This window comes from Poeciliopsis prolifica, unplaced genomic scaffold (genome assembly GCF_027474105.1).
Source record: "Poeciliopsis prolifica strain line A6 unplaced genomic scaffold, Auburn_PproV2 SCAFFOLD016, whole genome shotgun sequence".
Classification (NCBI taxonomy): domain Eukaryota; kingdom Metazoa; phylum Chordata; class Actinopteri; order Cyprinodontiformes; family Poeciliidae; genus Poeciliopsis; species Poeciliopsis prolifica.
Genome location: NW_026562391.1, coordinates 10,916,980 through 10,944,608, shown reverse-complemented (window position 1 = coordinate 10,944,608; position 27,629 = coordinate 10,916,980). Strand labels below are relative to the sequence as shown.

The following is a 27,629-nucleotide window of genomic DNA, read 5'->3' as shown; positions in this document are numbered from 1 at the left end:
TTTTTAATTTGTTCACATATTTGTTAGAACTGTCATTATGTTGTGACAGTATAATATGAGAAATCATCTGTGAAAAATCTATTTCCTCTGCTTTCTCAAAGTGCTTGAATCGACCAGTCATTGGCAGGACAGTTTTAGTGCTGTCAATCACCACCTGATGTGGCTGCTCATCCTTCCTCCCCCTCGCTCTGTGCTATGCAGCAGTTAGCATAGCTACCAGTGACGGCAGTTGAACAATTTTCCTTGTCATTCACATTTGACAATGGAATTTTAAAAAGCATTACCCAGTTGTTAATGCTTTGAATGTAACGTCCAGCTGCTGTTGAGTTACATAGATTCAGACACATAAAGAATAAAGGTTCAGGAAATATTGTTGGGGGACTGTCCCCTTCATGCCAGAGTTGGCGGGGACATGTCTACACCAGTCCTTCAGGACGTTACGCCTTTGGTAATGTCTCCTGTAATTGAAATTTGTCTTCAATAAAAGTGTGCCCAGTGGGTGTGAAAAAAGTCAATTAACTCACTTTTCATTCACAAACACATTGAGACCGTGTGCATTCAACTTGTATTTTATTGAGGAAACAGCATGAAGAACCAGGAAATGTTATTTGACAAATTTAGCGGGGAGAGAACATTCTTTACACCGTGGTGTTAGGAGCTGGGGTGGTAATAGCTGCTGTGGTAGTTGTAGGAGCAGCAGTAGTAGTGGTGGTGGTGGAACTGTTGCGCAGAATATCAAAAAGCTGCCGAAGGACATCCTCAGTGATACAAGGATGGCTAGGTTTGCCATGAGGAGGACCATGGCCCTAAAACACAAATCAAGGTCAGGTTTATTCAAGATTGAGGAAACAGATTCTAGGTTGGTAACAGTTCTTGTCTACTCCAGTAAAATTAGTACAATAAACTTACTCCATGAGAATGACGCCCAGGTGAGCGCTCCTCCCGGCTGGATCCCGATTCATCCTGTTAAAAACGACAAGAAAAAAATATTTACAGTTTTTCAGTAGTGGCTGCACCGACTAAAAGAACATTGATTCAGTCTTTTTTTTCAATATCACACTTACGGAATGAGCCAGAGTGAGACACAGGAGGCATCCCAGCACAAACAGTACCTTCAGCATTGTTTCACTGTTTACCTGCCAAAATAAGAAAATAATAATAATTTTAAGATTACTATGAGTAAAAAAAACAAACAAAAAAAAGCAGAAACATGAAGGCACTGAGTTAATGTATGACAGAAAATTCAAATAGAAAACAAAATGAATAATTATAAAAGAAATTTGCAATTACAGTTGTCTCTTCACAATCTGTCCCAGAGAAGGTCAAGGGAAATCTGATGGTGTGTTGGTTGGTAGAGCTTTTTATACACATGCAGATGGGTGGATTTAATATCCCAAACATATCAGGCTGTTGGGAAATTATAATTCTTTGGGAACTGCTCAATATTTCAAGTACGTAAGTGGAAATGTTAGGAAATGGGTGAAACAATAGTGCTTTAGAAGATCAACAAAGGGTTGGGCACAATCGACTGAATTAAAAAAAAACGTGATTGGCTTAGTGGGTAAAATATTAAATAATCTACTAAATGAGTTAAGAGAAACGCAAAAAATTAACTGTGATATGTTGTCTTATATTTTACAGAAGAAAAAAGCACCAAAAATGCTTTGCTGAAATAAAACTTGATAAAGTTAAAAGTTTTTTTTTTTTTTTTTTTGTAAAAGGTACTTAGGGAAAAAAACTTCAATATTCCCAAAACTCTTGCTTTATGTAATTTTTTTGAACATTTCAAAATCAAGCCAAAGATCAGTGTTATGTTGTGTTTTTAGGTTTGTCAGTTTTTTCAAGTTCTAATTTTCTGAGTGTTTTTGTGTGGACAGAACATAAAAACTCTGAAATTCTGAATTATTATTATATATTTTTTTCAAATATTTCACTTTTTGAATATCGATCAGAACTTTTTGATATTAATCACATTATTTGTCCCTCATTTTTTTCCTCAGTTAATGTTATGTGTCTACATATATTATACACTTATATCGAAGAATGTAGTGTGTAGAATTTCTAGGAAAGAAATTAATGCAATGCAATTTAGAATAAAAATGGAACATAGCCAAAGTAGGAAAAGTGAGGCGTTGCGAATACTTTACAGATGCACTCTGTTGAATTAATTTAATTTTTGTTCCAGAGTAAAAGAAGACCAGCAAATCATCATGGAAAGTCCTCCATATAATGAAAAAAGGATAGTCTGATAAATAAAAAAAGATACAACTTAGCATTCAAAGGTGTTGTCAGGACTCAAGGTTAATTGCTAGAAAACAAATCTAGTGGAAATGCAGTATAAGCTCTTTAATTGCTCTGTATTAAGTACTGCATCATCTGGTATTGTGAGAGGTTTTAATATTTCCACATGTTTTCTTTCTTCATTGCCCATTTCTGTTGCTCTATGTCCTCTTGCAGAGGCAAGCAGTTCATGAAGTGTTGACCAGATAAAACAAAAAAAGCTAAATAGCTTATGGTGGATTTCTTTAAAAATAAAAATAAAAAAACCTGAAATAAGATCTTAATTCAATTATTGAGAGTGAGCAATGCCAGACAGTTTATGAAATAAATATTCACGTGTGTCATTAATTTCTAAAAACTGTAAATTAATACAATTGTCTCAGTTAAATGCACTAATACTATTCTCAAAAACTATATATATTTTAAGAGTAAATATATTTTTGTTTTTATGCTGAAGCACATCATGAATTGATTTAAACTGTCAACTTCAGCCATCAAACTCAGGAGATTCAATTAGAGATTTAATCAAGAAATACATTATAATAAAACTACTGATAACTATTTTGTTTCACCTCAAACGTATCTGAATCTCAATTTGCAGTAAGAAAAATAAATCAAGTTTTACGCAATTAAAAAGAAGACTAAGACAATGCCATTTTTGTTGACATTCTCATAAAATCCTGACAGTTTTCACAGAGGAAGCTCTCTAAATCTACTTTAATATACACCTCAGTCACAAAACTTAGAGATGTTGAAAATCAGCTGCTGTGTCTCCTGCGGTGCACCAACAATAAGCTGTAACTGTTGTAATCACTGGTTCTTTCAGCAGGTTTTCACAATGTTATTCAGACACATAAATGTATGTAAACCTGAATGTTATTAGTGATATTTGTCCACAATTTAATAACTTAAAATCACTAATTCTCAGCCACACCTTGAAGCATAGGGAAACTGCAATCACAGTTTTGCAACATTTCTGCGTCTGTAAAGGTATAAAAGAGAAGCTCAACATCCAAAGAGCAACACTACATCCTCTTCTGTTGTCTCTCAGAAAACCTACTGAAGGTGTGATGACTTCTTGACTTATTTAGATTATGGTTTTGGTATTCACACAGTGAATTTCTTCAATGCTATATTCTACTAACTTGTCCTTGAACAAGTTGTTCAGAAACTAATTTTGATCTTCTGTTCTAACAGGTAAAATCACTGCAACCATGCTGAAGGTAGCTCTTGTTCTTGGATGCCTCCTGAGCCTCATTGTGGCTGAGCCTGTAAGTACAATATTATTATGTTTAATAAGATATCAGTGAGTTAATACTGTATGTAGACATTATTACTATTATTGTGAAAATGTTTACTGCATGTAATGTCAAACCCTGTGCAGATGGAGCACCAGCGTTTTGCGCGTTCAGGCTCTGGTTCTGACTCAGATGAGGTGAGTGTCCTCTCTGCCTAACCTTTAGATTAAATCTGAGCATAAGTTACTGTATCAGTAATGTAAAAATCCTCTGCTACTTGTAACCTCCCTTCATTTTCTTGAAGACCACCACGACTACGACCAGAGCAGGAACTACCACAACAGCAACTTCATTGACTCTGGCCCAGATCCTGGCCCTGCTCCGACAACTACTCAATCAGTAATGATGAAGTGAGTGAAAAACACAGAAAAACTGTTTTTTGACAATACTGCTGTATATAATCATTGATATTTAACTGTTTTTATCAAGTTGTTGAGTTTTACAGAGAATCTATAACAGTATTATTATTTCATCTCATTTCAGGTTCAGTGGCTGCTGTTTTAACCAGATGGCTTCTATTGACTCAACAATTGGACAAATATCATTCTTCACCAAGTGTTGAATAAAAATAAACATGTTCAGTGCAAACTTTTGTTACGGTGTCTTTCATTATATTTTGCAATTCACCATCCAGACATGCATGCTTATTGTAAGAGCAATAGCAAAATTATGTTGAAGAACTTTACCTAACTTTAGTAATCTATATTGATAAAGGCTTATTTATATCTGGAAGTTGAATGCATTGATTTATTCAGAAATCTATAATTATTTTATATATTTATATTTTAATAAATTTATGTTTTTGTGCTGAAGTACATCATTTATTTAAACTGTCAAATTCACCCATCAAACTCAGGAGGTGGGATTATAGCTGCGTCTATAATCCCAGATATCTGATTGGCTGACTGAGACGGTTTCTTCCTGGTTACTATGAGCAGAGGCGCATAATAGGGGGAAAACTATGACAATTCTAAGGGCCCCTGACCAACAGGGAGCCCTTCACAATTTATTTATTTATTCTTTGTTCATAGAGATTTTAAGAAAAAGTGGCCCTGTCAATTGTAATATTAATCAGTTGCATGTTCAAAGATTGTTTTCAGCAGTGAAAATGTAATGTTCCCACTCCCAGACCAAAAGACACACATCCTTATTTGCCCTAAACACGCCCTGCATGATCTGCATGAAATGTTTTGTTCCTGCTTGGAGCCCTTGATGGTGACGGTGTTCAGCAGCAGACTGTGGAAAACACGAACCACTGTGGCAGTTACTCTGCAGCTAAGAAAACAGTAAAGTCAGGTTTTCAAAAAATAAAAAATAAAAATATAGAAAGAGGGAGAGAGAGAAAAAGGTAAGAGTGTAAATTTATAACCCAGTTTTTCTCCAAGAGAGGTGGGAAGACTGTGAGATCATCAACCATTTAGCATAATTAGCTTAGCTACAGATTATTTGGTAATATATTACCAAATATGCTATTATGTCTGGTAATATATTACCAATATGTTAACTTGTCCCTTGTACCTTTCACAAGACAAGTTTTAAAAGGTACAACTCGTCTTAACAATAGATGAGTCAGTCAGCAGCAGCTCTAGCCCCCCTCCCTCCTGACCCATTCTGTCCTGAGTGAAATTAAGGCTTCAGTATGTAACTTTTATCATTTTTAATTTGTTCACATATTTGTTAGAAAATAATAATAATTTTAAGATTACTATGAGTAAAAAAAACAAACAAAAAAAAGCAGAAACATGAAGGCACTGAGTTAATGTATGACAGAAAATTCAAATAGAAAACAAAATGAATAATTATAAAAGAAATTTGCAATTACAGTTGTCTCTTCACAATCTGTCCCAGAGAAGGTCAAGGGAAATCTGATGGTGTGTTGGTTGGTAGAGCTTTTTATACACATGCAGATGGGTGGATTTAATATCCCAAACATATCAGGCTGTTGGGAAATTATAATTCTTTGGAAACTGCTCAATATTTCAAGTACGTAAGTGGAAATGTTAGGAAATGGGTGAAACAATAGTGCTTTAGAAGATCAACAAAGGGTCGGCATTGGCTTAGTGGGTAAAATATTAAATAATCTATTAAATGAGTTAAGAGAAACATAAAAAATTAACTGTGATATGTTGTCTTATATTTTACAGAAGAAAAAAGCACCAAAAAATGCTTTGTTGAAATAAAACTTGTTAAAGTTAAAAGTTTTTGGGTTTTTTCTGTAAAAAGCACTTAGGGAAAAAATTTCAATATTACCAAAAATCTTGCTCTATGTAATTTTTGAACATTTCAAAATCAAGCATAAATGCTTCAAGGTGTGGCTGAGAATTAGTGATTTTAAGTTATTCAACTGTGGACAAATATCACTAATAACATTCAGCTTTACATACATTTGTGTGTCTGAATAACATTGTGAAAACCTGTTGAAAGAATCAGTGATTACAACAGTTACAGCTTATTGTTGGTGCACTGCAAGAACTCTTGTTGAGCAACAGGAGCTCGTTCAACAGGATCTGTTGAAAGAGCTCCTGTTGCTCAACAGGACCAAAACGCTGGTGCTCCATCTGCACAGGGTTTGACATTACATGCAGTGAACATTTTCACATCACTAAGTTTTGTGACTGAGGTGTATGTTAAAAAAGACGTATAGGATTTTATGAGAATAATAATGATGACACAGAGTGACTTGTCAAAAAAATATTGTCTCACTCTTTCTTTTGCTTTGTTTATGTGCATAAACACATAAATTTACTTATTGATATTTAAAATTCAGCGACTTTGTTGTCATTAAAGTTCATAAGCGCCTTTATTTAATTATGTTTTATTGATTGTTTTTAGACAGTGGTCAGATTGTCAGATGTCTTACAGATAACTTAACCCAACACGTCATTACAGCTTTTTCATGTTTTCATTATATCTTTTTAATAATTCCAAGATATTTTAAAAATCAAAAGACTTTAACATGCCGCATCTTCTATATATATTAGATTTTAGAACAGTTTCCCTGTATAATTAACAGGTTCCCTGTTAATCATACATTACATCAGAACATTATAGAAAGCTGCATAGCCTGTATAGCTGCAACTGTATAATAAAGCCTGGAATGTTACCATTGACCTGTCAGTGAGTGACCCATTGTTTGAAGTAGTAGATGTTAAACTTGTTTCTGAATGATAATTAAACTCAATGAGGCTATTGAGTTTAATTTGACTATTTCACCTCTTTTCATTTCAGGTTCCAAACCAGCTTTTCTCACAAGAATGGTTTTTCACCCAACATTGAGGAAAAAATTTTTCTTTCTGCTTGTTTGCATGACAAATAAATCTTGAGAATGAAAATCCTCTCTGTGTTGTTTTTTCTTAATAATCATCCACCCATCCAGTCTGATATGGTGAGCAGAGCTGGTGCTTATCTCTAGCATTCAAGAGGCAGGGTGCGCCATGGACGGGCCACCATCCATCTCTTAGTAAATCTTAAGTAACAAAATTGTCCTTTCATTGTTACTTCTCACTCCATTTTTAGCACATGTACTCAGTGTATAAGAATTAGTGAAAACTTTTCCATACCAAAAAAATTCCCAATCTCATCCATCCTTTCATCTGTTCATTGGGTTTTTAGGTCCAGCAAATCATTATCAATGATATATATTTGCATCTCCTTTTAGTGTTTGACCTCAGATCATCATAAAGGTTCCTTGTTTTGCTCAGAACGGATTACCAAACATATTTCTATATGCTGAACAATGAGAGAAGAATGAGAGAGGGATTTTGTTTTACCTTTTGTTGTTGGAGGTGTGCAGATGTTATTTTTACCAAATATTACCCAAAAACACAGTACAATAGTTTGCCACAATTCTTGTCTATTGCATCATAAATCCATTCTACAATATGTATATAAATGTACATAAATATTTTACTAGCACATGTGAGCTGAATGCATATGCTATATTTTGGTTACCACATCAGACTCAAGATGTCTAGAACCTGCACAGATAAAGAAATCCATATGTTTAATGTGATTGGGGACGGGCACACCTGGACATGACTGCAAACTCTGCTCTCAATTATTGGCTAATGTATGCTGGAGTACATTTTAATCACATGGACATGTTTTTGCTTTCTGATTCAAAACAATTTACATTGTCAATGTAAATCTAAAAATCAAGACTTGGTTGTGGGGAACACAGGCAAGACTCAGCCCTTTACATGCAGTGTAGATGGATATTTATTTGTAGATGGATATTTATTTGCCTTCTCTTGCTCTCTTTTTTTAAGAGAAATAGTTTGTATATTGCAGATTAGCTTGTTTTTAGAGCTGAAACAGTGAAAACACTATTGGAGCATTCTTGCTCTTTTGTTCCATATAATCAAGAAAAACTAATTGGTAAACATCTTCATCTTGTCATCCATTCACTGTCACAAACAAGGAGGTTCAAAGTAAATGATTCATGAAAATGTGTTTTTAGGATTCTCCATATTGTCACCCTCCTAAAATAATGGTGTAAGACATTTTTTGACTAAAACATTTCAGAACAAAAGAGGGTTTTTTTTTCTTCTTTTTTGTCAAAATCATTTTTGGTAAAAAAATAAAAAGACTGAGGCTATTGTTTTAAGAAGGTGACAATATGAACGTATTCAGAGGCTCCAAAGGAAGAAAAGAGTAGTCAAGATTTTTTTTGCTAAGCTTTATTGAGCAGATACCAGACATAAATCATTATCATTGGTATTTAAAACTGAAAAAGAAAAAGATAACTTTCTCAGCAATACATGACAAAGTTGCTGATGTTCAAGACTCCATTTTATGGAGGAGGAGCCACTGTTGTAGGTGCTATTGTGGGTTGTTGTAGTTGTGGTAGTGGTGGCAAGAAGCTGGATAAGCAGGGAAAGCAGGGTGGCAAAGTTGGTTGTTGAGACCTGTAGGAAAATCATACAGATAGTTAGAAAGTTAGCAAAAATGTACATCAGGTATACAGTAGAAGCTGCTGATCTGTGGTTTATTACAGAGACAAGAAATATTCTCACCTCATTGGAGTTCGATCCAGATCCAGAGCCAGAGCGAGCAAATCGCTGGTTCTCCATCTGAAAAAATCATTTATTTTCCTTCTTTTAACTTTTTAATAGAAAAATGATGTAAAAAAATAATTCCTATCCCTCCTCATAAAAAAAATCAAAGCAAAGTCTTTATAATTGCTGATCAACATTTCTATCCTACAATTTTTATTTGATTATGCCTAATCTAATCCCTCCACAGATTTTCTTTCACACTGAACATGGGCTTATTCCTACTCCAAACCATGGATGTTTCTTGCAGAGGTAAAATTTAAAGATTACTTTAGCACAAACACGTCAGCCGTTTGCAACAAGAAATTTCACTTGGATAATGACTGAAATTTGAGTTCATGCAGTCTTCAATGTGAAGAAAATGCATGCAAAACTACATATTTAAACTTCTTTGCACATTTTTAAGTCCACTTTAAAAAATTGCTTATAATATTGTCACTTACTGGTGCAGCCACAATGAGGCTCAGGAGGCATCCAAGGATAAGTGCTACCTTCAGCATGGCTGCAGTGATTTCAGCTGTTGGAACACAAATAAAGTCTTTATCAATAAAATAAATTGTTTTCATAGAGTAAAAGAAATGTCATAAAGTCATATAATCACCTTAGAGTCTTCTCTGCTTGACTTGATAAGAAGGTTGTTGTGTTGAGCTGAATTTTGGACTCTCTTATATACCGTATCTGGATCAGAGCTGTTGGGAAATCATCATACTTAAAAATGCAACCTGGTTGTCATGTTTGGTTAGATACAGAAACAACATCTTGAAAGCTGATTGGTGTAATAGTACAATCCAGTGTTATTATATATAATCCACAGCAGGTCCAGAAAATTACAATGCAAGATTGGTTCATTCTTGATCCCTTAGTGTTGAAACAAATTAGTTCGTTGACATCAGACCTTTGGATTACATTTAGTACAAGCAGCATCTAGTGGAATTTGCATTTATGCTTGTAGAAATGATAGTCAGCAGCCTTTGGCTCCCTTTTTTTAATATATATAAAGCTTATTAAGATACCAAGCATGATAGCAGGTGTGATTTCTATTTTAGGAATGTTAAAAAAAACAAATTTTTGAAGAATTTCTACAACTTTATTTAAAAAGAAAAAAGAAGGATGGTGTTGAAGACATCAGCAGGCATATTGCTGGCGATCGATATGTTTGAGTTTGTTTTTTTTGTTTCTAGAGGGTTTTCATAGCTTTCATGATAGTACATGTAATACTATCAGGTGTCACATCTACCTGATAGTGGTTAGTAATCATTTTTTCTGCCACTTGCATGATGATAAAAAAAAAAAAAACACCCCTCTTGTGTCTTTTCTCAAAACGTGTATTTTCGGTGTTTGACAGAAAAATGTATTACACAGAAGCATAGAAACAAATATAGTGGCAGAGACACAGGCGACATTAAGCCCTGTTTTGATTTATGGACACATCATTATTTTTTTAATAAATAATGACTGTATCTCGAATTAGTTTAGCGCAGAGATGTTCTGTCATTTTTCTCAGACTGCAAGTCAACAGTTTTAACACACAAGTCAGTCAAGTTTCTAATGACTGACATAAACATTTTCTCATTAAATTTGGTGCAAGTTCAACCTGGCATTGGTACAGATTATGAGTCCTAATTTGCATTGTTGTCCCAAAACATAAATCACCATATGAACACACACTATCTGTCTTTAACTTTCTTATTTTACTAAAAATAAATATTACTAAAATATTCTCCTTTTTATAATTAGTTCAACATGCAAACAACGGCTTAATGATGCCTTATATTATTTTGAAAATTGATGAAATCTAAATGTCAGCCAAGCCTCCATGGGGCCCAAACGAAATGTGGTTTTGGGGCCCTCTAGTTCTGCTAATAATGTGGACTGGCTGCAATCAGCAGCCCGATCATTAGATAATTCACACACCTGCTATAAACTTATTGAATCTCTCCCAGTGCTGTTTACAGTATATACATGTATAATAGGATACATGTATTGACCAACTGATTTATCGACCAGTTGATTTCTTGGAGCTGATTTGAGAGATCGTGATTGGCCAATATTTGTATGTGAAGCTGATCTTATCCCCTGATCTTATCTTTGTCAGCAAAGTTTTAAAAATCAGCCTCTGTCCTCTTCTGCTCTGCAGTGAGAGGTGCAACTGACAGATCATCCCACCAGGTCAGGTCTGAATGTTTACAGTTAACAATACTGTTGCCAACTCACTGACTTTCTTGCTATATTTAGCGACATTTAAGACAAAAAAAAATTATATCAGCCAAAATCAAAATCGGCAGGTCAGGCTTTTTAAAGATCAGTAACCAGGGATCCGCCAAAAAACTGCAATCCGTGCAGCCAAACTTAAGATGAAGTACATCTTAAGTTCATAACATATTCATAACATTTTTTGATTTAATAACTTTCTCTTAAGCGTTACTCCAATAGCTAAAAATGTAATTTATACCAGGTGAGTATTTCTCTTGGAATGTGGACCAGTACTGAACTGATTCTGTGCCTTCAAAGGATTTTAAAAGAAGTTTCACACAACTTAGAAGTTGATGTAAAGATAATGTTTGTTATAGTCACAAAATGATTATGCTCAGCAGCAAACAACATATCACCAATTACGGCATGGAGCAGCTCATCAATGTAGCAGCTATGTCGCCTGACGTGAAAACATTTTGATAGACAATGTCAAACAATGAGAAGTTTTATTATTGTTATCAAGGGTTATCAAATACAAACATACCTCAGAAATATACAGAGCCAACCGTGAGAATCATTCAATTCAGTTTCATACAAACACAAGACACTAGCATAAATGTTTGATTGTTGAATTGGACCGTTCCAGGTCGCTATCAAACTAATTTTCTATTAGCAGCTTTATAAATCTTTCACATTACATTACACTGCTATTAGAAATGTAAATTGGAATTAATGACTGAAGAAACAATTTGAAAAAGAGGTTTAAATCTGTTAAGGTTATATTGACTCAAAGGGTTTGTTTGTCTTTGTGAAGACTATGTTAATGCTTGTTTATCTCTGTCTTCATACTGCTGACTCCTTTATTAAATATTGCACCAACCAGGTTTGGAGGGTTTTCTTCTGCTTAATCTGAGCTGGAGAGCAACATTGGGAAACAATTGTATGAATAGTCATTGACAAGCTTTGCTTTTAGTTCTACTTATTATAAATATTCAAACATTAAACATAAATGTGTGGGGTAAATCTTTACAGTAAGGAAGTCCATAAAATGCAATTAAAAGCCTTCAGCTGAATTTAAAATGATGTGAATTATAAATACATTTTTATTCTGTTTGCACTTCCTCTCACTGGCTCCCTGTTAAATCCAAAATGCAATTTAAGATGATCCTTATCACATATTAAGTAAGAAAATTCTAAGTATTCCATAGGTCCCAGTAGAGCACTTTGCTCTTAGACTGCAGGTTTACTAGTGGTCTCCACAATTTTTTAAAGTGCAATGTGACGGCAGATCCTTTAGTTTTCAGTCTCCTGTCCTGTGGCAGCTGCCTTTGCTTAAAACTTTACTGTTTCATAAAATTTAATGTTCTGGAGAAACAGTTCTGCCTGACTCTGCTTTTCCCATGAGCCACTAAGAGGTTAGTTTATCTTGAGCTTTTTCTGTCGTTTTGCTGCTGCATGCTTACCACATATTTACACGTCATCCACTCTGCTTCTCTCCGACTCAAACTCTGCAGTAAGATTCACATGTCAACTCAAAACGTTGTTTTCCAGGTGCTGGAGAAACTATGCCATCAATCTACAAAGATCACACTGCACTTACAGAAAAATGAAAATCACAATTTGTAAAAAAAAACAAAATTGTACTGGTTATCACTTCAAATAGGCGTTTTGTATCTGCATACAAGTTTGTCCTTAGCAGTTTCAAAAGCAGCTGCACAACTGGAAACAGGTGAGGACCAATCTGCAATGTCAACAACTCATTCCTCCTTCTAAACACAATCAATTGGCCCAGAGAGAAAGAGCTTGGTCACACAGCCAAGGCAGAGGACAATAACATCAGTACTGCAGCCAACCAGCCAGAACAGAGGACACTTTCAATACTCTGACATTGGGGACTGGTAAGGCTCCAGGAGACGGCTCACAGACCTCATTATATGCCTGAGGGGGCTGTTAGCAAGGCATATCACTGTTCAAATATTGTTTGGACTCAAAACAACCAGGAGACAACAAGTCAAACTGAACATTTTTAATATTTTGGTGAGACATTTAATATAACAGCAATAATTACACTCTAACCCCACTGTCACTATTCAGCCTCCAGCCTCCCACATCTGCACATCAATCAGCATCTCTACAGGCACATCACCCATTGAAATGGCCACTGCAACAGCCTGCAGCCTATTTCTGCATATTTTGTCCTCAGTGTCCGGAGAGGGTGCAGAACTGCAGTACACAGATTTGTAGATTTCTTCATTTAAATGTATAAATGTTTGTGTTATTTTTGACAAGTATGAGTTTGCAGTGAAATAAATATCCACATTTATTCTGAGTGCTACATTTAATCACATGTGAAATCACTTTTGTGAGAATTTGAGTTTTCTGTGTTTATTTTGGTTTTTGGGTCAGTTGAGTCTCTGTGTTGTCCCTTAATTGATCCCAGCTGTGTCTTGTTGCCCTCATAACCCTCTGTGTATTTAAATCCACCTGTATCTTGGTTGTTGTCTGATGTCATTGTCTCCAGCTGTGTTACCTGTCGCTACCAGTGTCTGAGTTCTTAGCCTTCTGCTCACCTGTTCTGCCTGGATTTTGTGCTTTATTCTTCATCAAACCATCATTTTCTCTGCTACCCCTGTGCACTGTGTCTACCTCACCATTCTAGAACTGCAAACCATCACAACTTTCCTAAAACAAACTGTTTGCTTTAGTTCAAAGGTAGCTTTGAATATTGTGGACTATTTTCTCAATACACGACACAAGGAGGACAGAAGTTCATCCAACATGATGGGTGGAAATACTGGCGATGCCTATGACTCTCCAGTTGCTGCACTGGTGCTGCTGCAATTTCCATCAGTAAATGGCGCTATTGGAATTAATTGAATTCATCATCACAGGCTGATAACACGGCACATTCACAATCGCAAACTTCTTACATATATTTGAAGTAAGAGATTCATAAAAATGTGTTCGAAATTTTATAACCTAATTGGATTTTTCACATGAATGTACCCAGAGGCTTTAATGAGAGAAAAGAGTCGTCATGATTTTTCTTTTTTTGCTTAACTTTATTAAGCACAAAACCAGACATGACAGCATATTTGATTCATGTTTCATTGATATTTCCAATATCAATAAAAATTGAGAGAGAAAAAAACTGACAACTTTCTCAACACATGACAAATTTGCTGATGTTCAAGATTACATTTTATGTAGCAGGAGCCACTGTTGTAGGTGCTCTTGTGGTTGTTGTGGTTGAGATAATCAAGACTTGGTTGTGGGGAACACAGGCAAGACTCAGCCCTTTGTGGATGGACACTTGCCTTCTCTTGCTCTCTTTTTTTAAGAGAAATAGTTTATATATTGCAGATTAGCTTGTTTTCGGAGCTGAAATATGGGGCTTAATTTAGTTAATAACAGTGAAAACACTATTGGAGCATTCTTGCTCTTTTGTTCCATATAATCAAGAAAAACAAATTAGTAAACATCTTCATCTTGTCATCCATTCACTGTCACAAACAAGGAGGTTCAAAGTAAATGATTCATGAAAATGTGTTTTTAGGATTTTCCATATTGTCACCCTCCTAAAATAATGGCATAAGACATTTTTTGACTAAAACATTTCAGAACAAAAGAGGTTTTTTTTTCTTCTTTTTTGTCAAAATAATTTTTGGTAAAAAAATAAAAGAAATAAAAAGACTGAGGCTATTGTTTTAAGAAGGTGACAATATGAACGTATTCAGAGGCTCCAAAGGAAGAAAAGAGTAGTCAAGATTTTTTTTGCTAAGCTTTATTGAGCAGATACCAAACATGAATCATAATCAGTGGTATTTAAAACTGAAAAAGAAAAAGATAACTTTCTCAGCAATACATGACAAAGTTGCTGATGTTCAAGACTCCATTTTATTGACGAGGAGCCACTGTTGTAGGTGCTATTGTGGTTGTTGTAGTTGTGGTAGTGGTGGCAAGAAGCTGGATAAGCAGGGAAAGCAGGGTGGCAAAGTTGGTTGTTGAGACCTGTAGGAAAATCATACAGATAGTTAGAAAGTTAGCAAAACTGTACATCATGTATGTAGTAGATGCTGTAAAGTTGTAGTTTGTAATAGAAGAAATAAATGATTCTCACCTCATTGGAGTTTGAGCCAGAGTCAGAGCGAGCAAATCGCTGGTGCTCCATCTGAAGAGAACAAACAAATTCAGTCATTCTGCAATTTACTTTGACTTCATTGGACCAAATTAACTTCTTACTATTTCATGTTTAGTGGTTTTAGGTTTCTGCACTTGCTAATACACATACATTTCACCAGTCTCATTTAACAGAACCTCAACAGCAGCCATTGGTGGCTTTCCTTTCCAAGAAAATCTAATTGTCAGCAAACAGAATTTAGCTCAACAGAAACTTTGGAGGAGTACCAAATACAGTTCAGCTAAGAAATATTTTTTTTATTTTTGTCTTTTTAATTTCTTTATCATAACACAATCTAGAAATGAAATGGGAATAATTCAACTATACAGCTTAGGTATGTGATTGGTGCTTCAAAACTCTGTTATGAATTAAATGAGTGCTAATAAATGTGTTGAGATTTGAAACAATAAAATAAACTGTTGTCATGACACACAAGATTACAATCAATATTCACTGCAGAGTAAAATTAAAATTAACATATTTAAGCTTCTTTACAGTCCATTAAAAGAAAAATTGCTTATTACTTACTGGTGCAGCCACAATGAGGCTCAGGAGGCATCCGAGAATAAGTGCTACCTTCAGCATGGCTGCAGTGATTTCAGCTTTTGGAACATAAATAAAGTCCTTATCAAGCAAACAAATTGGTTCAGTTGTATAAAGAAATGAAGCATAAATTCATATAATCACCTTAGAGTCTTCTCTGTCTTGACTGACTGTCCCACAGGAGGTTGCTGTGCTGAGCTAAATTTTGGACTACTCTTATATAAAGTATCAGGATCAGAGAAGTTTAGAAATTTTCCTTTGTAAAAATGTAACCTAGTTGCAATGTCTAGTCAGAGATTATATACACAATCCTCACCTTGACAGCTCTCATGTGTAATAAAATTACCTTGACAGCTCTCATGTGTAATAAAATTATTCAGTGTTATAATCCATAATAAATCCATTAAATTGCCAGTGTGCACCATTCCTGATCTCCCAGTTTTAAGACAAATTAGTAAGGTGATGCCAGACCTTTTGATTAGAAATGAAGGGCCTTTCAATATAGGGAACACACAAATGTGTTTGCATTCATGAATGTCTACTCTTGTCTTTGATAAATGTTTTTTAAAATATCTAGATATCAACTGGACAATGAGCTTGAATTGTATCAACAAATTTATAGACTTGTTTTTGTGTTATGAATAATAACTTATTATTTGTCTTTTCAAATATTTGATCTGACATGTTATAACATCTCATTTAGTTGAAAGCACACAACAAGGCAAAATTGTGAATCTTAAATTATATATAATATAATGTTTTTTAAAACAAAGGGATTGGTGTCCCCTCCAATGTCATTAGTAAAAGCATCACTGAAACCACAAAGTTTTATAAAACAAAAAAATAATTAAAGGTCTCTGAAGAAATTTAGGGTTGAATTTATTGTTAAAAATCTTTAATTCAATAAATTGAAAAAAAAATAAGTTAATGGTACTCTAATTTTGAGTTGATGGTTAAAAGAGAAGTTACATGGAAAAAACGTTCTGTTGGATCTTAATATGTTCATTAGACATCTCCTAACGCAACTTTGCACTTTTCATAAGTGTTAACTTTTCATGCATTTTAATGTCCTTTTGAAGATGTCCTAAACGTAATTGCTGTGACATTTGCAACCCAAAATGCTAGAAATAAACTTAATCTAAAGAAATATATGAAGTGGCAGCACCACCTTTTTCAGGTATAATCAATCAATCAAATTTTATTTGTATAGCACATTTCAGCAAGGCATTTCAAAGTGCTTTACATCATAAACACAAGAACACAAAGTCATGCAACATATAATAGACAATACATTGTTACATATTACATTTCAAAAACAATTCTAAATAGGTGTGTTTTTAATTGAGATTTAAAGGAAGTCAGGGTTTCTGCTGTTTTACAGTTTTCTGGAAGTTTGTTCCAGATTTTTGGTGCATAGATGCTGAAAGCTGCTTCTCCTCTCTTGGTTCTGGTTCTGGGGATGCAAAGCAGACCAGAACCAGAAGACCTGAGAGGTCTGGAAGGTTGATACAACAACAGCAGATCTTTGATGTATTGTGGTGCTAAACCGTTCAGTGATAACAACAGTATTTTAAAATCTATTCTTTGAGCTACAGGGAGACAGTGGACAGACTTTAAAACTGGTGTTATGTGCTCTATCTTCCTGGTTTTAGTGAGAACGCGAGCAGCAGCGTTCTGGATCAGTTGCAGCTGTTTGATTGATTTGTTGGACAGGCCTGTGAAGACACTGTTGCAATAATCAATGCGACTAAAGATAAACGCATGAATGAGTTTCTCTAGATCTGGCTGAGACACTAGTCCTTTAATCCTGGAGATGTTCTTCAGGTGATAGAAGGCCGACTTTGTAATTGTTTATGTGGCTTGCAAGGTTCAAGTCCGAGTCCATCACTACTCCCAGGTTTCGGGCCTGATCGCTAGTTTTTAGTTGTAATAACTGAAGCTGTGCATTGACTTTAGATCGTTCCTCTTTAGGTCCAAAAAATAATGACTTCAGTTTTGTTTTTGTTCAGCTGGAGAAAGTTTTGGCACATCCACACATTTATCTGTTCTAAACATTTATTCAGTGATTGGATGGGTTCAGAGTCACCTGGTGACATCGTAATGTAGAGCTGTGTGTCATCCGCATAGTTATGGTAGCTAATATTATTTCCTGTTATGACCTGAGCTAGTGGGAGAATATAAATATTGAATAAGAGGGGTCCTAGGATTGAACCTTGGGGTACCCCACATGTGACCTTTGACCTCTTTGATGAGAAGTTTCCAATTGAAACAAAGAAATCCCTGTTCTTTATGTAAGATTCAAACCAGTCGAGCACCCAACCGGAGAGTCCGACCCAACTCTCCAGTCGATTCAGTAATATGTCGTGGTCGACAGTGTCAAAAGCTGCACTGAGGTCCAACAGAACCAGCACTATGGTTCTCCCACAGTCCGTATTTATATGGATATAATTGAATACTTTTACGAGTGCAGTCTCCGTGCTGTGGTGAGCACAAAACCAGATTGGAAAGAGTCAAAGCGGTTGGTCATCATGAGGAAACTATTTAATTGTTTACACACAGTTTTTTCAATAACTTTGCTGATGAATGGGAGGTTTGAGATCGGACTGTAATTCTGCAATAGTGATTTGTCCAGGTTGTTCTTTTTTAACAGTGGTTTGATGACTGCTGTTTTCAAAGCCTGGGGGAAAACGCCTGATTTGAGTGATGAGTTTACGATTTGGATCAGATCAGTAGCAATAACAGGCAGGACTTTCTTTAAAAAAATGTGTTGGTAGGACATACAGACAGCAGGAACTTGAACTTAATTGACTTATAATTTTTTCTAGAGTTTTATAATTAAGTAGTTGAAAATGGGTCATTTTTTCTGTATTTGTTTTGTCTGGGTTCAGCAGTGGTTCTGGCTGTAGAGTTGATATGCAGATTAATCCTCTGATTTTTTGAATTTTCTCTGAAAAGAAGCTGGAAAACTTGTTACAGGCAGCATTAGATTGGAGTTCAGGTGGAAACGTCAGAGGAGGGTTTGTGAGCCTGTCAACCGTTGCAATAATGTCAATATTATAAAAATTGTAATTTGAGACAGATGTAAAATGAAGAAGATTCACATTCAAAGAAAAACTATTTCATTTGACAAAAGTATTTATTTATTTAAAATGTAGTCAAAGCAAAGAATAAGTTTCAGTTAAGTTGTGGCAAATATTCCCCCAGGCCTTTTCCCTCAGCAGTGATGTTTCTTCTATCCTTCTAGCATCTATGGCTCAAACAGGAAGGGGAAGCTGCCATTACCCTGAAAAAAAAAAGAAAGAAAGAAATTAAGCATGAGAAAATATTCTCAACAAATAGTTTGCACTTGTAAACGGAGTACCTCATCAGTCCCAGGACCAGTTGCATCACCACGGGGATCAGGGGGAACAGTGGTGGACTCTTTCTTAGCCCCTGCTGGCAATGTCTGGCAAAAATCACAGAGGAAGTTACAAAGTTATACATTTTGAGAGCAATTGTTTAAAACAGAAAAAAACAAAAATAAATATTTTACCTTTTCTGTCTGTAGCTTAGAGCCCTGCTGAAATAGAAAGTGAATTACAGTTAGATCAGCCGCTTTCAAATGTGCATGCAGTAATTACAACGCAGTTTGCAAATTATTAAAAAGCATAGAGTTGACTCAATAAAGAAAAGACGTAAAATTTCCTGCAATATGTATTTCAAAAAATACATAATTTCTGCTTCAAGGCTGAAGTGCATAAAATGTTGCTGAATAGATAATACCTCCTTATTAAATAAATAATAATAATCACACATTAGTGTCACTGGGGCATACATTATGCAAGTAAGCATTAGAAGAAGTACAAGCGAGTGATCAACACTGTCAGTGAGGCACCGAGCGGATTGATGAGCTGTCTGGTTGGCTAAGTAGCCAGACGTCATTACAACACTCTTACTACATCCACGCTGCTCTGACTCAATAGACTCAGCTGTGTTATTATCATTAATCCTTAGCGTTGAGTCATTTAAGTTTATTGCTCAAGCTTTTAATTTAAAGTGATACACAGTAAACTGATTTCATTGGTTTAGTTTAAACCACAAAGACCACTGAATGATTTTCTGAGAATCATAATTAGACAGGTTATTACAGCTCCATAGCCATGCGTTCTTTGTCTTTGTTTATGTCTGAGATTTGTTGTCTTTTTTCATTATTTCTTGTTGTGAAGCACTTTGTGATTCTTTAATTGCGAAAGGTGTTACATAAACAAATTTACTTAAGAATTACAAGAAATCTTATTTGAATAGTACATACATTTTATTTCTACTTCACCTTTCCCAGACAACAGTAAAAATAGTAAAAGGCAGTAAAAGCAATAAAAATACAAAGATAGAGATATTTATTATTTTCTTTTTTTTAAAATTACCTGCAGTGGGAGTTGTGGTCTTTGTGTGGCTCTTTCCAGTTTCTGCTGTCCGTTGTTGGGCAGAACCGCAGGGTTCCTCTGCTGGGCATAGCCATACCGGGGTACAAAGTAAGAGTAGCCCTAAAAATAAATAAATAAATAAATAAATTCATCATCAAAATTTTAATTAATATGATGCTTACAATTGGGTCAGTTTGTGTAAATAAAAACCTGCTGTCTGTGAATCTGTGGGAATCCAAAAGATGGATACTGAAACTGTGGATACATCTGCAAGAAACAGTGAAATAAAAAAAATAATCTCTTATCAGTGTGGAGATCCTTGCATCATGTGCATTGGTCAAGCAACCTAATTGCGTGATCCTTAAGTTGTTGGTCTGTTACCTGGACAGGGTTCTGGGCTTGCTGAGGACCGTTGGGATTGTTGGGGTCTTGTGCTGGTCCAAGCTGCTCTTGCTGCCCGTTAGGGAGAAGCATAGGTGTCAGCTGCTGGCCTTGGTTAGGAAGCAGCAGCTGTGGCCCTTGGGGACCAAAAGGTCCTGCCAGTTGGGGGTTCAAATTCAACAACTGTGAGGTCAGCAAGACATCCGGTGTTTGCTGCTGCAGAACATACTGGGGTAATATTGAGCCCTGGAGAAAGTAAAAGCACATTTTAACCCATTGCTTTAAATGAATTGCTGAAGCACTTCATTAAAGTGCTTCAGCACATTTAAAGCACAATGTAGGAAAACGGAAACGTTTCAGCAGCTTTTTAAGCACCTGTGTTTGTCCAAGAGCTGCAAGAGTCAATCCATTCAGTCTCAGGAGCTGATCAACAAAATGGTGAAATTAGATCAACCAATTTCATTTATTGCATAACAACAAGTGCAGATATTTAAATGTGATTTACCTCATTGCTGTTGCTTGCAATAATTCCAATCTGAACCTTCAAGAAGACGTGCAGAATATTTAATCTAATGTTGAAATAACATACTTTGTTCTTGGGTAATATTGTTGGATATAATTGAAACTCACCGGCAGAGCAAGGCTTGACCTAAAAAGGCAGATTACCAGAAGGGCACTTTGCAGCTTCATCGTGTCCTGCAGTGAGCCGAAACATGCACATTTTGTTAAAGATTCATGAAATACCAGTCGCCTCAGCGAAATCTCAGCATGTCAAGCTCATCTTACCGTTGTTCTTGTCTTCTCTACCTCTCAGTGTCTGCCTCCTCTTTCGGGTGCAGATGCCTTTTAAATGGCCAGAATGTGAGTTTTAATAGTCCACTAGCAACGCATCCCGACAATATGCGGTCAGAATGACAGACATTTCTCATGACAACAGACTCAGACACTTACAACACAGAACTGCTAAGTCTGTCATTAAATGTAAGTCATGTCTCTGAGCACCATGACATGCCCTGTGTGGAGTTGTTCACAACTCCGCAGAGATTCATAATCTCTGACTGTGTGTACTTTCTACCTGCAGAGATGACAGAATCTGCAGACTGTCTTAGTTTTTTGCACCTCGTTGACACTTTTTCATATCTTCCACAAACTTACTCAAGACACTCATTCTCTTTGTGATTACATGCACTTGTTAACACTGGTAGCATGTAATTAAGTGCATTAGGAGGAACACAATTTTGTGCATGTCATGAGAAAAAAGGGAGCAGAGAACTCAAGATCAGACATTTGAAAAATCATCCGTGTCAGGTGGATAGATCCTGATGTCTAAAGGATCACAGTAAATTCTGTTACAGTAACTCCGGTCTGCAGATTTATCTGCTATACCTGCTTCATCCTTGTTAGAATGACCCAGTTAAAATCTGGATGTAAATCCAATTGAGGACCTTTAGGAAGACATGAAAATGAAAGCTCACAGATGCTTTCCTTTGCAAATAGTAATAATGATCTAAAAGTTCTGTCTCTTGATGTTTAAAGCTGTTAGAAAAAATACTTACAGCTGGAATTGTAGTTCTGTAATGCCCTGTTCAATTTGGGTGTTGACTCACACTTTGATTGAAACCCAATCAATTTTCTTTACAGTTCAGATCATGCACTAAACCAAACATGTGTAACTTTCACACTTTGTCACAACCATAAACTTCATTTTGTGGCTGTGGTATAGTGCAAAAGTTGAAAAAGTACACTTTTTCACAGTCCTTTAAATAATGGTTTCCATCAGCCTTCAGTAAGAAGGCTTTCTGCCAGTCTCTGGCTTTCCCTAGGAGCATTTCAGTGTTCGAGTTGATTGATTTTATTTCATATTGTCAACCCATGGGTTTCTTTCAATTTGTTCTATGTCCTGGTTTATTTCAGTTTGGAGGTTTTTCCGGTTCTCAGGACAGACCATGTCCCAGTTTTATAACTACCATAACTTCCCCTCATTGCATCTCAAACTGTGTAGTATTTATTTGTAGTTCTTTTTGACACTCTCTTAGCTATTTTGTATGTTAAATCTCACCTCAGTTTTATTTCTGACTTGCCCTGTTGGTTTATATATATATATTTTATTATGCAGCTACAGATTATTTTAAATTCAGATGGAATTTAAAGTCAAATTGTTTTCAAAGCCCTTGTGAACAATTGATGCATTTTTAATTTCATGCATTTTTAATTTCCATTTTGGACATTTATTCAAAAAGGTCCATCTAAGTTGTAGCAACTATTCTCACTTTTTGGGCTTCTGGAAGTCCTAAAGATTGTTGAAGACAGCTAGAGGTAGCTGAATCAATTCAAATATTTCAGGGGAATAGGCTGAGCATTTCTAAACTGTCCAGTTTTTTTTTTAAACAAATTTGAAAAGTGTGAAAAGTGATGTGAACACTTTCGCATCCCATTGGCCACATGCCAAACAAATATTTTAATTGGTTATCAATAAAATTCTACTATTCATTGTCATGTCCTAATATTATACCCTTTTATAAATCTTGTAGCTACTGTATTTCAGAATGATAAGTTCTTTGAGTTTTGTTTTATTTACATTAAAATGATTTTGCCATCGATGGCACCAATGACTAACAACTAATAACTCGTAAATGAAGTCAAGTGATGAATTGCATACTGATTTCATCATAATTTCTTTATTGGAAACAAAGATACAAAAACTGATTGATGTTTTTTTTAATTCAAATCATAAAGATACAGAGAGAAAGACAACATGAGACGCCTCTTTGTGCCATGGAGTAGGATTTTGACATATTACCAACGTAAACTTAATTAGCTTCCTTATTCTTGCAAGGAGAAACTGTTGTGGACTCAGTGGGTCTTGGAATCTGTTGGCATATGTAGGAAACAACAGAAAACTTAATAAACTTGCATGTGGGAGGATGGGCTCACAACTCATGAAAAATAAGATGAAATTCAATGTGATACCTGTGTGTCCACAGAAGACTTTCCTGCATTTGCAGATTTCACAGTCTGACGCTGCAGAGAAACATTTAAACCCATGAAATACATTTCACAGACACTCCGAGTATTACATCTCCACATTCTCCACTTCTTACCCTGAATCTTCGGAGTGGATCAGGCTGAACCAGAGGCTGAGCGGGAGGCTGAGCAGGTGACTGAAAAGGAGCCTGAAAAGGAGGCTGAAAAGGAGCCTGAAAAGGAGCCTGATAGGCAGGCTGCTGCTGCATGACACCACCAGCCATTCCCTAAAACAAAACAGAAAGTCCTCACATTTCTAAGGATTTAAACCGAACATAATAAGATCTGATCTTCAGAGAAAATAGAGTGATTACCATCTGAAGTTGCTGAGGAGGATTCATTTGGGGCATTTGAGGAACACCCATCACAGGAAACTGGTACTGAAGAAGACAGAAAAAAATATTAGCTTTAAAAGTCTGAAACAGCAAAGAGGAAATTTTGTGTCATTGTTGCGACTGCTAACCGGATTGAGTGCTGCAGGGAACATGTTAGGAACTGGAGCCCGCACAGCAAAGGCAGGGAGTCCAGGAACAATCTGTGAGAAGAAAGATGTTCAATTCGTCACATATCTTCTTATTAGAGTAACAAGAGATGAGCCTGTGAACTAACCTGAGCAAACTGGGGCTGCCCGACTAAACCAATTCCACCACCAGCCACCAGAGGGGGGTTCAAACCTCCTGCCATCATCCCATTAAGCATCCCAGCATTCATGGCTGCCAACAGTTTCGCGGTCTGCAGAAAACATTAGAGTTTTTTTTCTAGTTGTCTTTGGCTTTCTGAGAAGTCATAAATTATGCCTACATTCATGTTTGTTTCTCACCTTGCCCCCGCTGACCTGCAGAGAATGAGAAGACGAGATGTTACATGACTGTACAACAGAAAGACACCCAAACTAAACAAAAAGATGCAGGCAAACCACACTTACACTGGAGGTGACTGCTGCCACAAACACGGTGAAGAGAAAAAGCTTCATGTTTGCAACTTGAAGTCTGCAAAAAGCACTCTTGCTCCAAATATTCAAGGATAACTGTATCTTTCTGCTGTGAGGACACCTTTTTATGTGTCCCAAAGATTATTATGAACCAATTAGAGAGAAGAAAACTGGTGTTTTTGTACTTTGTATCTGTCACCTGCGTGTCATGGGAAGCTGTAAAATGACATCTTCATTATGAAAAGCTTTAAGGAAGGGTAAAAGTCACAAGTTACTTTTTTTTTTAAGATTTTACCTTGGTAACAATTGTTCTCCAAGCAGGTGAACGACCACAGAGAGATGACGGAGGGTTTCGGTGTCTCACATGGAGCTTTAGAGGTTGGTGGAAGCCACTGAGTTACAAACCAGTAAGATCCCTTTAATTAAATGTTGTGGATTGTGGTGATGGAAGAAAAACATATGACATCATAATTGTTTTGTATATAACCATGAAAAACTAATTTAAATGTCTACTTACAGTGGATTACCAAATCATTTATATCTCTTGAACTTTTTTTTTTTTTATTTTGTCGTGCTGCAACCACAAACTTCAGTGTACTTTTTGTGACTTTAGAGGTACTGCAAAATTGAGAAGTAGAAAAAAAAACGTTTTTTTTTTTTGTTTGGGTCGAGGTGCTGAAAAATTGACATTCTCAGATATTAATAATTTAAGAAATAGAAAATTTTGAAATTTAGAAATAGAAAAAAAGTAATTCTTTCAACAGTGTTGTTTCAAATGGTTTTAGAATTTAAAAAAAAAATATTAACAAATCTAAGCACACACACAAAAAAAAACAACTTGAGGATTCATCCTGTTCTTAATCTATATTTTAATCTTAATCCAGGACACATAACTGACCAAAAAGATTTGCACAGGCTTGAAGATTCTTAAGTATTTCATATATTGTCACTTTACCAACTTCAGAACATTTAATTCATGTATAAGTTTGTTTATAACTTATATCAAGTTATGAACAAACAGAAAGATGTATTTTATTGAAGTGGAAAGAATGGAAAACTATACAAAACTGTGTTCATTTGTTTTCATCCCCCTTTAGTCCTTTAGTTTTATACCAGTAAATAAAACCAAGAGAAACTAAATACCTTCATAAATGAGCTAGAGTCCACCTGTGTGTAATTTAATCTCAGTATTACTGTAGCTGTTCTGTGTTGGCCTGAGGAGTTTATTAAAAAATTCTCAAGAACAAAAACATTATGAAGATCAGGAGACACAGCAGACACTTCGGAGAGAAGTTGATGTCAAGATAAAAGGTGAGTTGGGTTAAAATACTAGATCCCAAGCATTAAAAATTTGAAAGAGAATTAATTACTCAACCCATCAACGAAAAATGGGAGGAGGATGGCACAACTGCGAAGGCTCATGGTCACTCTGGAGCAGTTCCAGAGATCCAGAAGCCAGGTAGGAGAATCTATTGACAAAATGGCCTAGCCTTTATGGAACTCTGGCAAGAGGAAATGCTATTCATTTCAGGGGTTTCATTTGAAAAATATTAAGATACACTATATTTAAAATATCAAATAACATTTTAGATCGAGGATTTTGTTTGTAATTACCTAATTCAAATTCACTTAAGCTGAAAAAGATCCATGCGATTTAATTTCTCATTATAACTAGAAGCTTTGAGAGGAATTCATCATTTAAATGCAAATCTTGCCAACAGCTTCACATTTATGTCACCAGGATCAGACCGTAGAAAAATTTTACATACGCTGTTCATCTCAACATGCTTGTAGACGTTGATTCATTTCCTATGTATAGCTGGTTCTGTTTTATTTTCTCACACAGAGGCTGTCTGGGAACAGTTTCTTTGCTGCTGACTGCGCAGCCCACAGTAACACACATAAACACCATGTGGGAGTCTGGTCTGGACATTCAATCACCCAGTGCGGTCGTGTTCCCGGTGAGGAATATTTTCTTGGTTGGATTTTTACATTGTGAAAAATGGTATTTCGCAACTTGAATATGTTCATTTCTCTCATGTAGGAAATTGGATTGGTTGTGTTCAACCTGCCCAGGTCTTTTACTGACAACACAAAGTTTCTGCACTGAGCCATGATGTAGACGTTGTGGGATGTTTTCCAAGACAAATGAGCAGGTTTCAACCTGGGAAAACACTGGAAATAGGAGTTTTTGTCTATATTTACTCAACCCTGACAAATAAATAACAGCAATCTTTGGCTGTTTGTGTCATTATGGCGGTGGATTTATTTACATATCCATGTAAATAAAACTTTAAAATTTAATGTTTTATTTACATGAATATACTTTTAGAGCCAGATAAACTATAAACGAAACAGTCGGCACTTCAGTTTTTAATCACTTTATTGACCATTTGTTACAATAAGAATTATTTTATGAGGCAAATCCCTGAATTTTGTTTATGTGACAGATCTGTGTTGCATAAAGATTGAATAAATCATGAGAACAGTACGGTCTCATTACTGCAGTTTCTCCTCTGTGTCCATCCCAGAGCATTCTTCCTCCTCTTCATCAACGTCAGCTTTTGTTGTAGGAGTCTGCGTCCCCCTGAGACGAGTTGCCACCGAACGCAGAAACCTCAGTCTTCCCCTCGCCTGCGCACCGCCACCGCCAGCAGCAACGCCCAGTTGCTGCTGCTGCTGCTGCTGGTTGCTGGGCCCAGCCACTGAGAACAACTGCACTTGGCCAGGAATCTGCATGGGAGCCTGAGGGCCCGTTCCGGCGTTATTCTGGGGCGCCACAGGAAACAGCATCACTGGCACACCTCCAGCTTGTTGAGCGATCTGCAGATTCCCGTTTGCTCCTCCGCCCTGTCCCACAAGGAAAGTTCCACCCTGCTGGAGAGCTGAAATGGGAATAAGCTGCTGCAACGGTTGTTGACTGGGATTTCCAACTGGCTGGATAAAAAGTGACCCACCGAGTTGAACTAAGCGTGCCATGATGGCCCCCCCAGCCAGCGGAACTCCATTTTGAACCCCAGGATTGGCAACATTCCCAGCGGCTGCAGCACCCCCTCCATTGTTTTTGAGAAGTGTCTCAGCGCTCCCGGAGGATACACCACCCTGCACCACAACGGCCAGAGTGGGAAAGATAACCCACAGCATGCAGAACATGTCTAACATCAGCCACAGAAGACGGTCGAGTAGGTACCCAGCTTCCTCCTGTCCTGCTTATATAGAGAGGCGCAGAATCAGAGATCAAGCAGAAACATCCAATCAGAATCCAATAATTTATCTGAAAACAACAACACACTGCCATCACCATGACTAAGGTTTCTTCTTTTGGTTTGTTGCTTTACAGAG

At 36.2% G+C, this 27,629-nt stretch overlaps 3 protein-coding genes and 3 long non-coding RNA genes across 7 annotated transcripts; 1 reads left to right on the top strand and 5 right to left on the bottom strand.

Moving 5' to 3' along the window:
• Positions 1 to 553: 553 nt before the first annotated feature.
• On the bottom strand, positions 554 to 1,344 carry LOC129367203 (probable transcription-associated protein 1). The gene is made up of 4 exons (XM_055041505.1): positions 1,291 to 1,344; positions 1,065 to 1,136; positions 910 to 963; positions 554 to 806 (listed from the first exon to the last, which is right to left on the bottom strand). The coding sequence occupies exons 2-4, from the start codon at positions 1,119 to 1,121 to the stop codon at positions 639 to 641; spliced, it is 279 nt and encodes a 92-aa protein (XP_054897480.1). The 5' UTR covers positions 1,122 to 1,136; positions 1,291 to 1,344; the 3' UTR covers positions 554 to 638.
• Positions 1,345 to 3,276: 1,932 nt separating this feature from the next.
• Positions 3,277 to 4,169, top strand: LOC129367213 (uncharacterized). The gene is made up of 5 exons (XR_008606688.1): positions 3,277 to 3,345; positions 3,478 to 3,551; positions 3,665 to 3,715; positions 3,823 to 3,928; positions 4,062 to 4,169. It is a non-coding gene; the product is annotated as an uncharacterized LOC129367213 (long non-coding RNA).
• Positions 4,170 to 8,243: 4,074 nt separating this feature from the next.
• On the bottom strand, positions 8,244 to 9,323 carry LOC129367196 (uncharacterized). The gene is made up of 4 exons (XR_008606684.1): positions 9,234 to 9,323; positions 9,076 to 9,149; positions 8,594 to 8,650; positions 8,244 to 8,485 (listed from the first exon to the last, which is right to left on the bottom strand). It is a non-coding gene; the product is annotated as an uncharacterized LOC129367196 (long non-coding RNA).
• Positions 9,324 to 14,593: 5,270 nt separating this feature from the next.
• Positions 14,594 to 15,768, bottom strand: LOC129367206 (uncharacterized). Its single transcript, XR_008606686.1, has 4 exons — positions 15,693 to 15,768; positions 15,534 to 15,607; positions 14,946 to 14,996; positions 14,594 to 14,836 (listed from the first exon to the last, which is right to left on the bottom strand). It is a non-coding gene; the product is annotated as an uncharacterized LOC129367206 (long non-coding RNA).
• A 2,897-nt stretch (positions 15,769 to 18,665) lies between these two features.
• Positions 18,666 to 21,165, bottom strand: odam (odontogenic, ameloblast associated). Of its 2 annotated transcripts, none has more exons than XM_055041348.1 (10): positions 21,119 to 21,165; positions 20,963 to 21,028; positions 20,838 to 20,873; positions 20,708 to 20,755; positions 20,333 to 20,578; positions 20,162 to 20,218; positions 19,952 to 20,071; positions 19,081 to 19,107; positions 18,910 to 18,993; positions 18,666 to 18,831 (listed from the first exon to the last, which is right to left on the bottom strand). In XM_055041348.1, the coding sequence occupies exons 2-10, from the start codon at positions 21,020 to 21,022 to the stop codon at positions 18,796 to 18,798; spliced, it is 714 nt and encodes a 237-aa protein (XP_054897323.1). In that variant the 5' UTR covers positions 21,023 to 21,028; positions 21,119 to 21,165; the 3' UTR covers positions 18,666 to 18,795. The 2 variants fall into 2 exon arrangements, with proteins under 2 accessions (XP_054897323.1, XP_054897324.1); XM_055041349.1 differs by having other exon boundaries at positions 19,081 to 19,104.
• Positions 21,166 to 22,990: 1,825 nt separating this feature from the next.
• On the bottom strand, positions 22,991 to 24,372 carry scpp9 (secretory calcium-binding phosphoprotein 9). The gene is made up of 8 exons (XM_055041444.1): positions 24,282 to 24,372; positions 24,177 to 24,191; positions 23,966 to 24,088; positions 23,820 to 23,891; positions 23,671 to 23,736; positions 23,434 to 23,583; positions 23,303 to 23,353; positions 22,991 to 23,202 (listed from the first exon to the last, which is right to left on the bottom strand). Exons 1-8 carry the CDS (start codon positions 24,327 to 24,329, stop codon positions 23,143 to 23,145), a joined length of 585 nt encoding a protein of 194 aa, XP_054897419.1. The 5' UTR covers positions 24,330 to 24,372; the 3' UTR covers positions 22,991 to 23,142.
• Positions 24,373 to 27,629: the final 3,257 nt, after the last annotated feature.

Coding starts and splice junctions, on each gene's coding strand:
- scpp9 (XM_055041444.1), bottom strand. CDS start 24,329: ATGAAGCTTTTTCTCTTCACCGTGTTTGTGGCAGCAGTCACCTCCAGT. Junction 23,737..23,819: donor TCCCTGCAGCACTCAATCCG/GTTAGCAGTCGC, acceptor TGTCTTCTTCAG/TACCAGTTTCCTGTGATGGG. Junction 23,203..23,302: donor AGTCTTCTGTGGACACACAG/GTATCACATTGA, acceptor ATATGCCAACAG/ATTCCAAGACCCACTGAGTC.
- LOC129367203 (XM_055041505.1), bottom strand. CDS start 1,121: ATGCTGAAGGTACTGTTTGTGCTGGGATGCCTCCTGTGTCTCACTCTG. Junction 964..1,064: donor GTCTCACTCTGGCTCATTCC/GTAAGTGTGATA, acceptor CGTTTTTAACAG/GATGAATCGGGATCCAGCCG. Junction 807..909: donor CTGGGCGTCATTCTCATGGA/GTAAGTTTATTG, acceptor TTTGTGTTTTAG/GGCCATGGTCCTCCTCATGG.
- odam (XM_055041348.1), bottom strand. CDS start 21,022: ATGAAGCTGCAAAGTGCCCTTCTGGTAATCTGCCTTTTTAGGTCAAGC. Junction 20,579..20,707: donor CAGCTCTTGGACAAACACAG/GTGCTTAAAAAG, acceptor TACTTTCTCCAG/GGCTCAATATTACCCCAGTA. Junction 20,219..20,332: donor AAGCCCAGAACCCTGTCCAG/GTAACAGACCAA, acceptor TGTTTCTTGCAG/ATGTATCCACAGTTTCAGTA.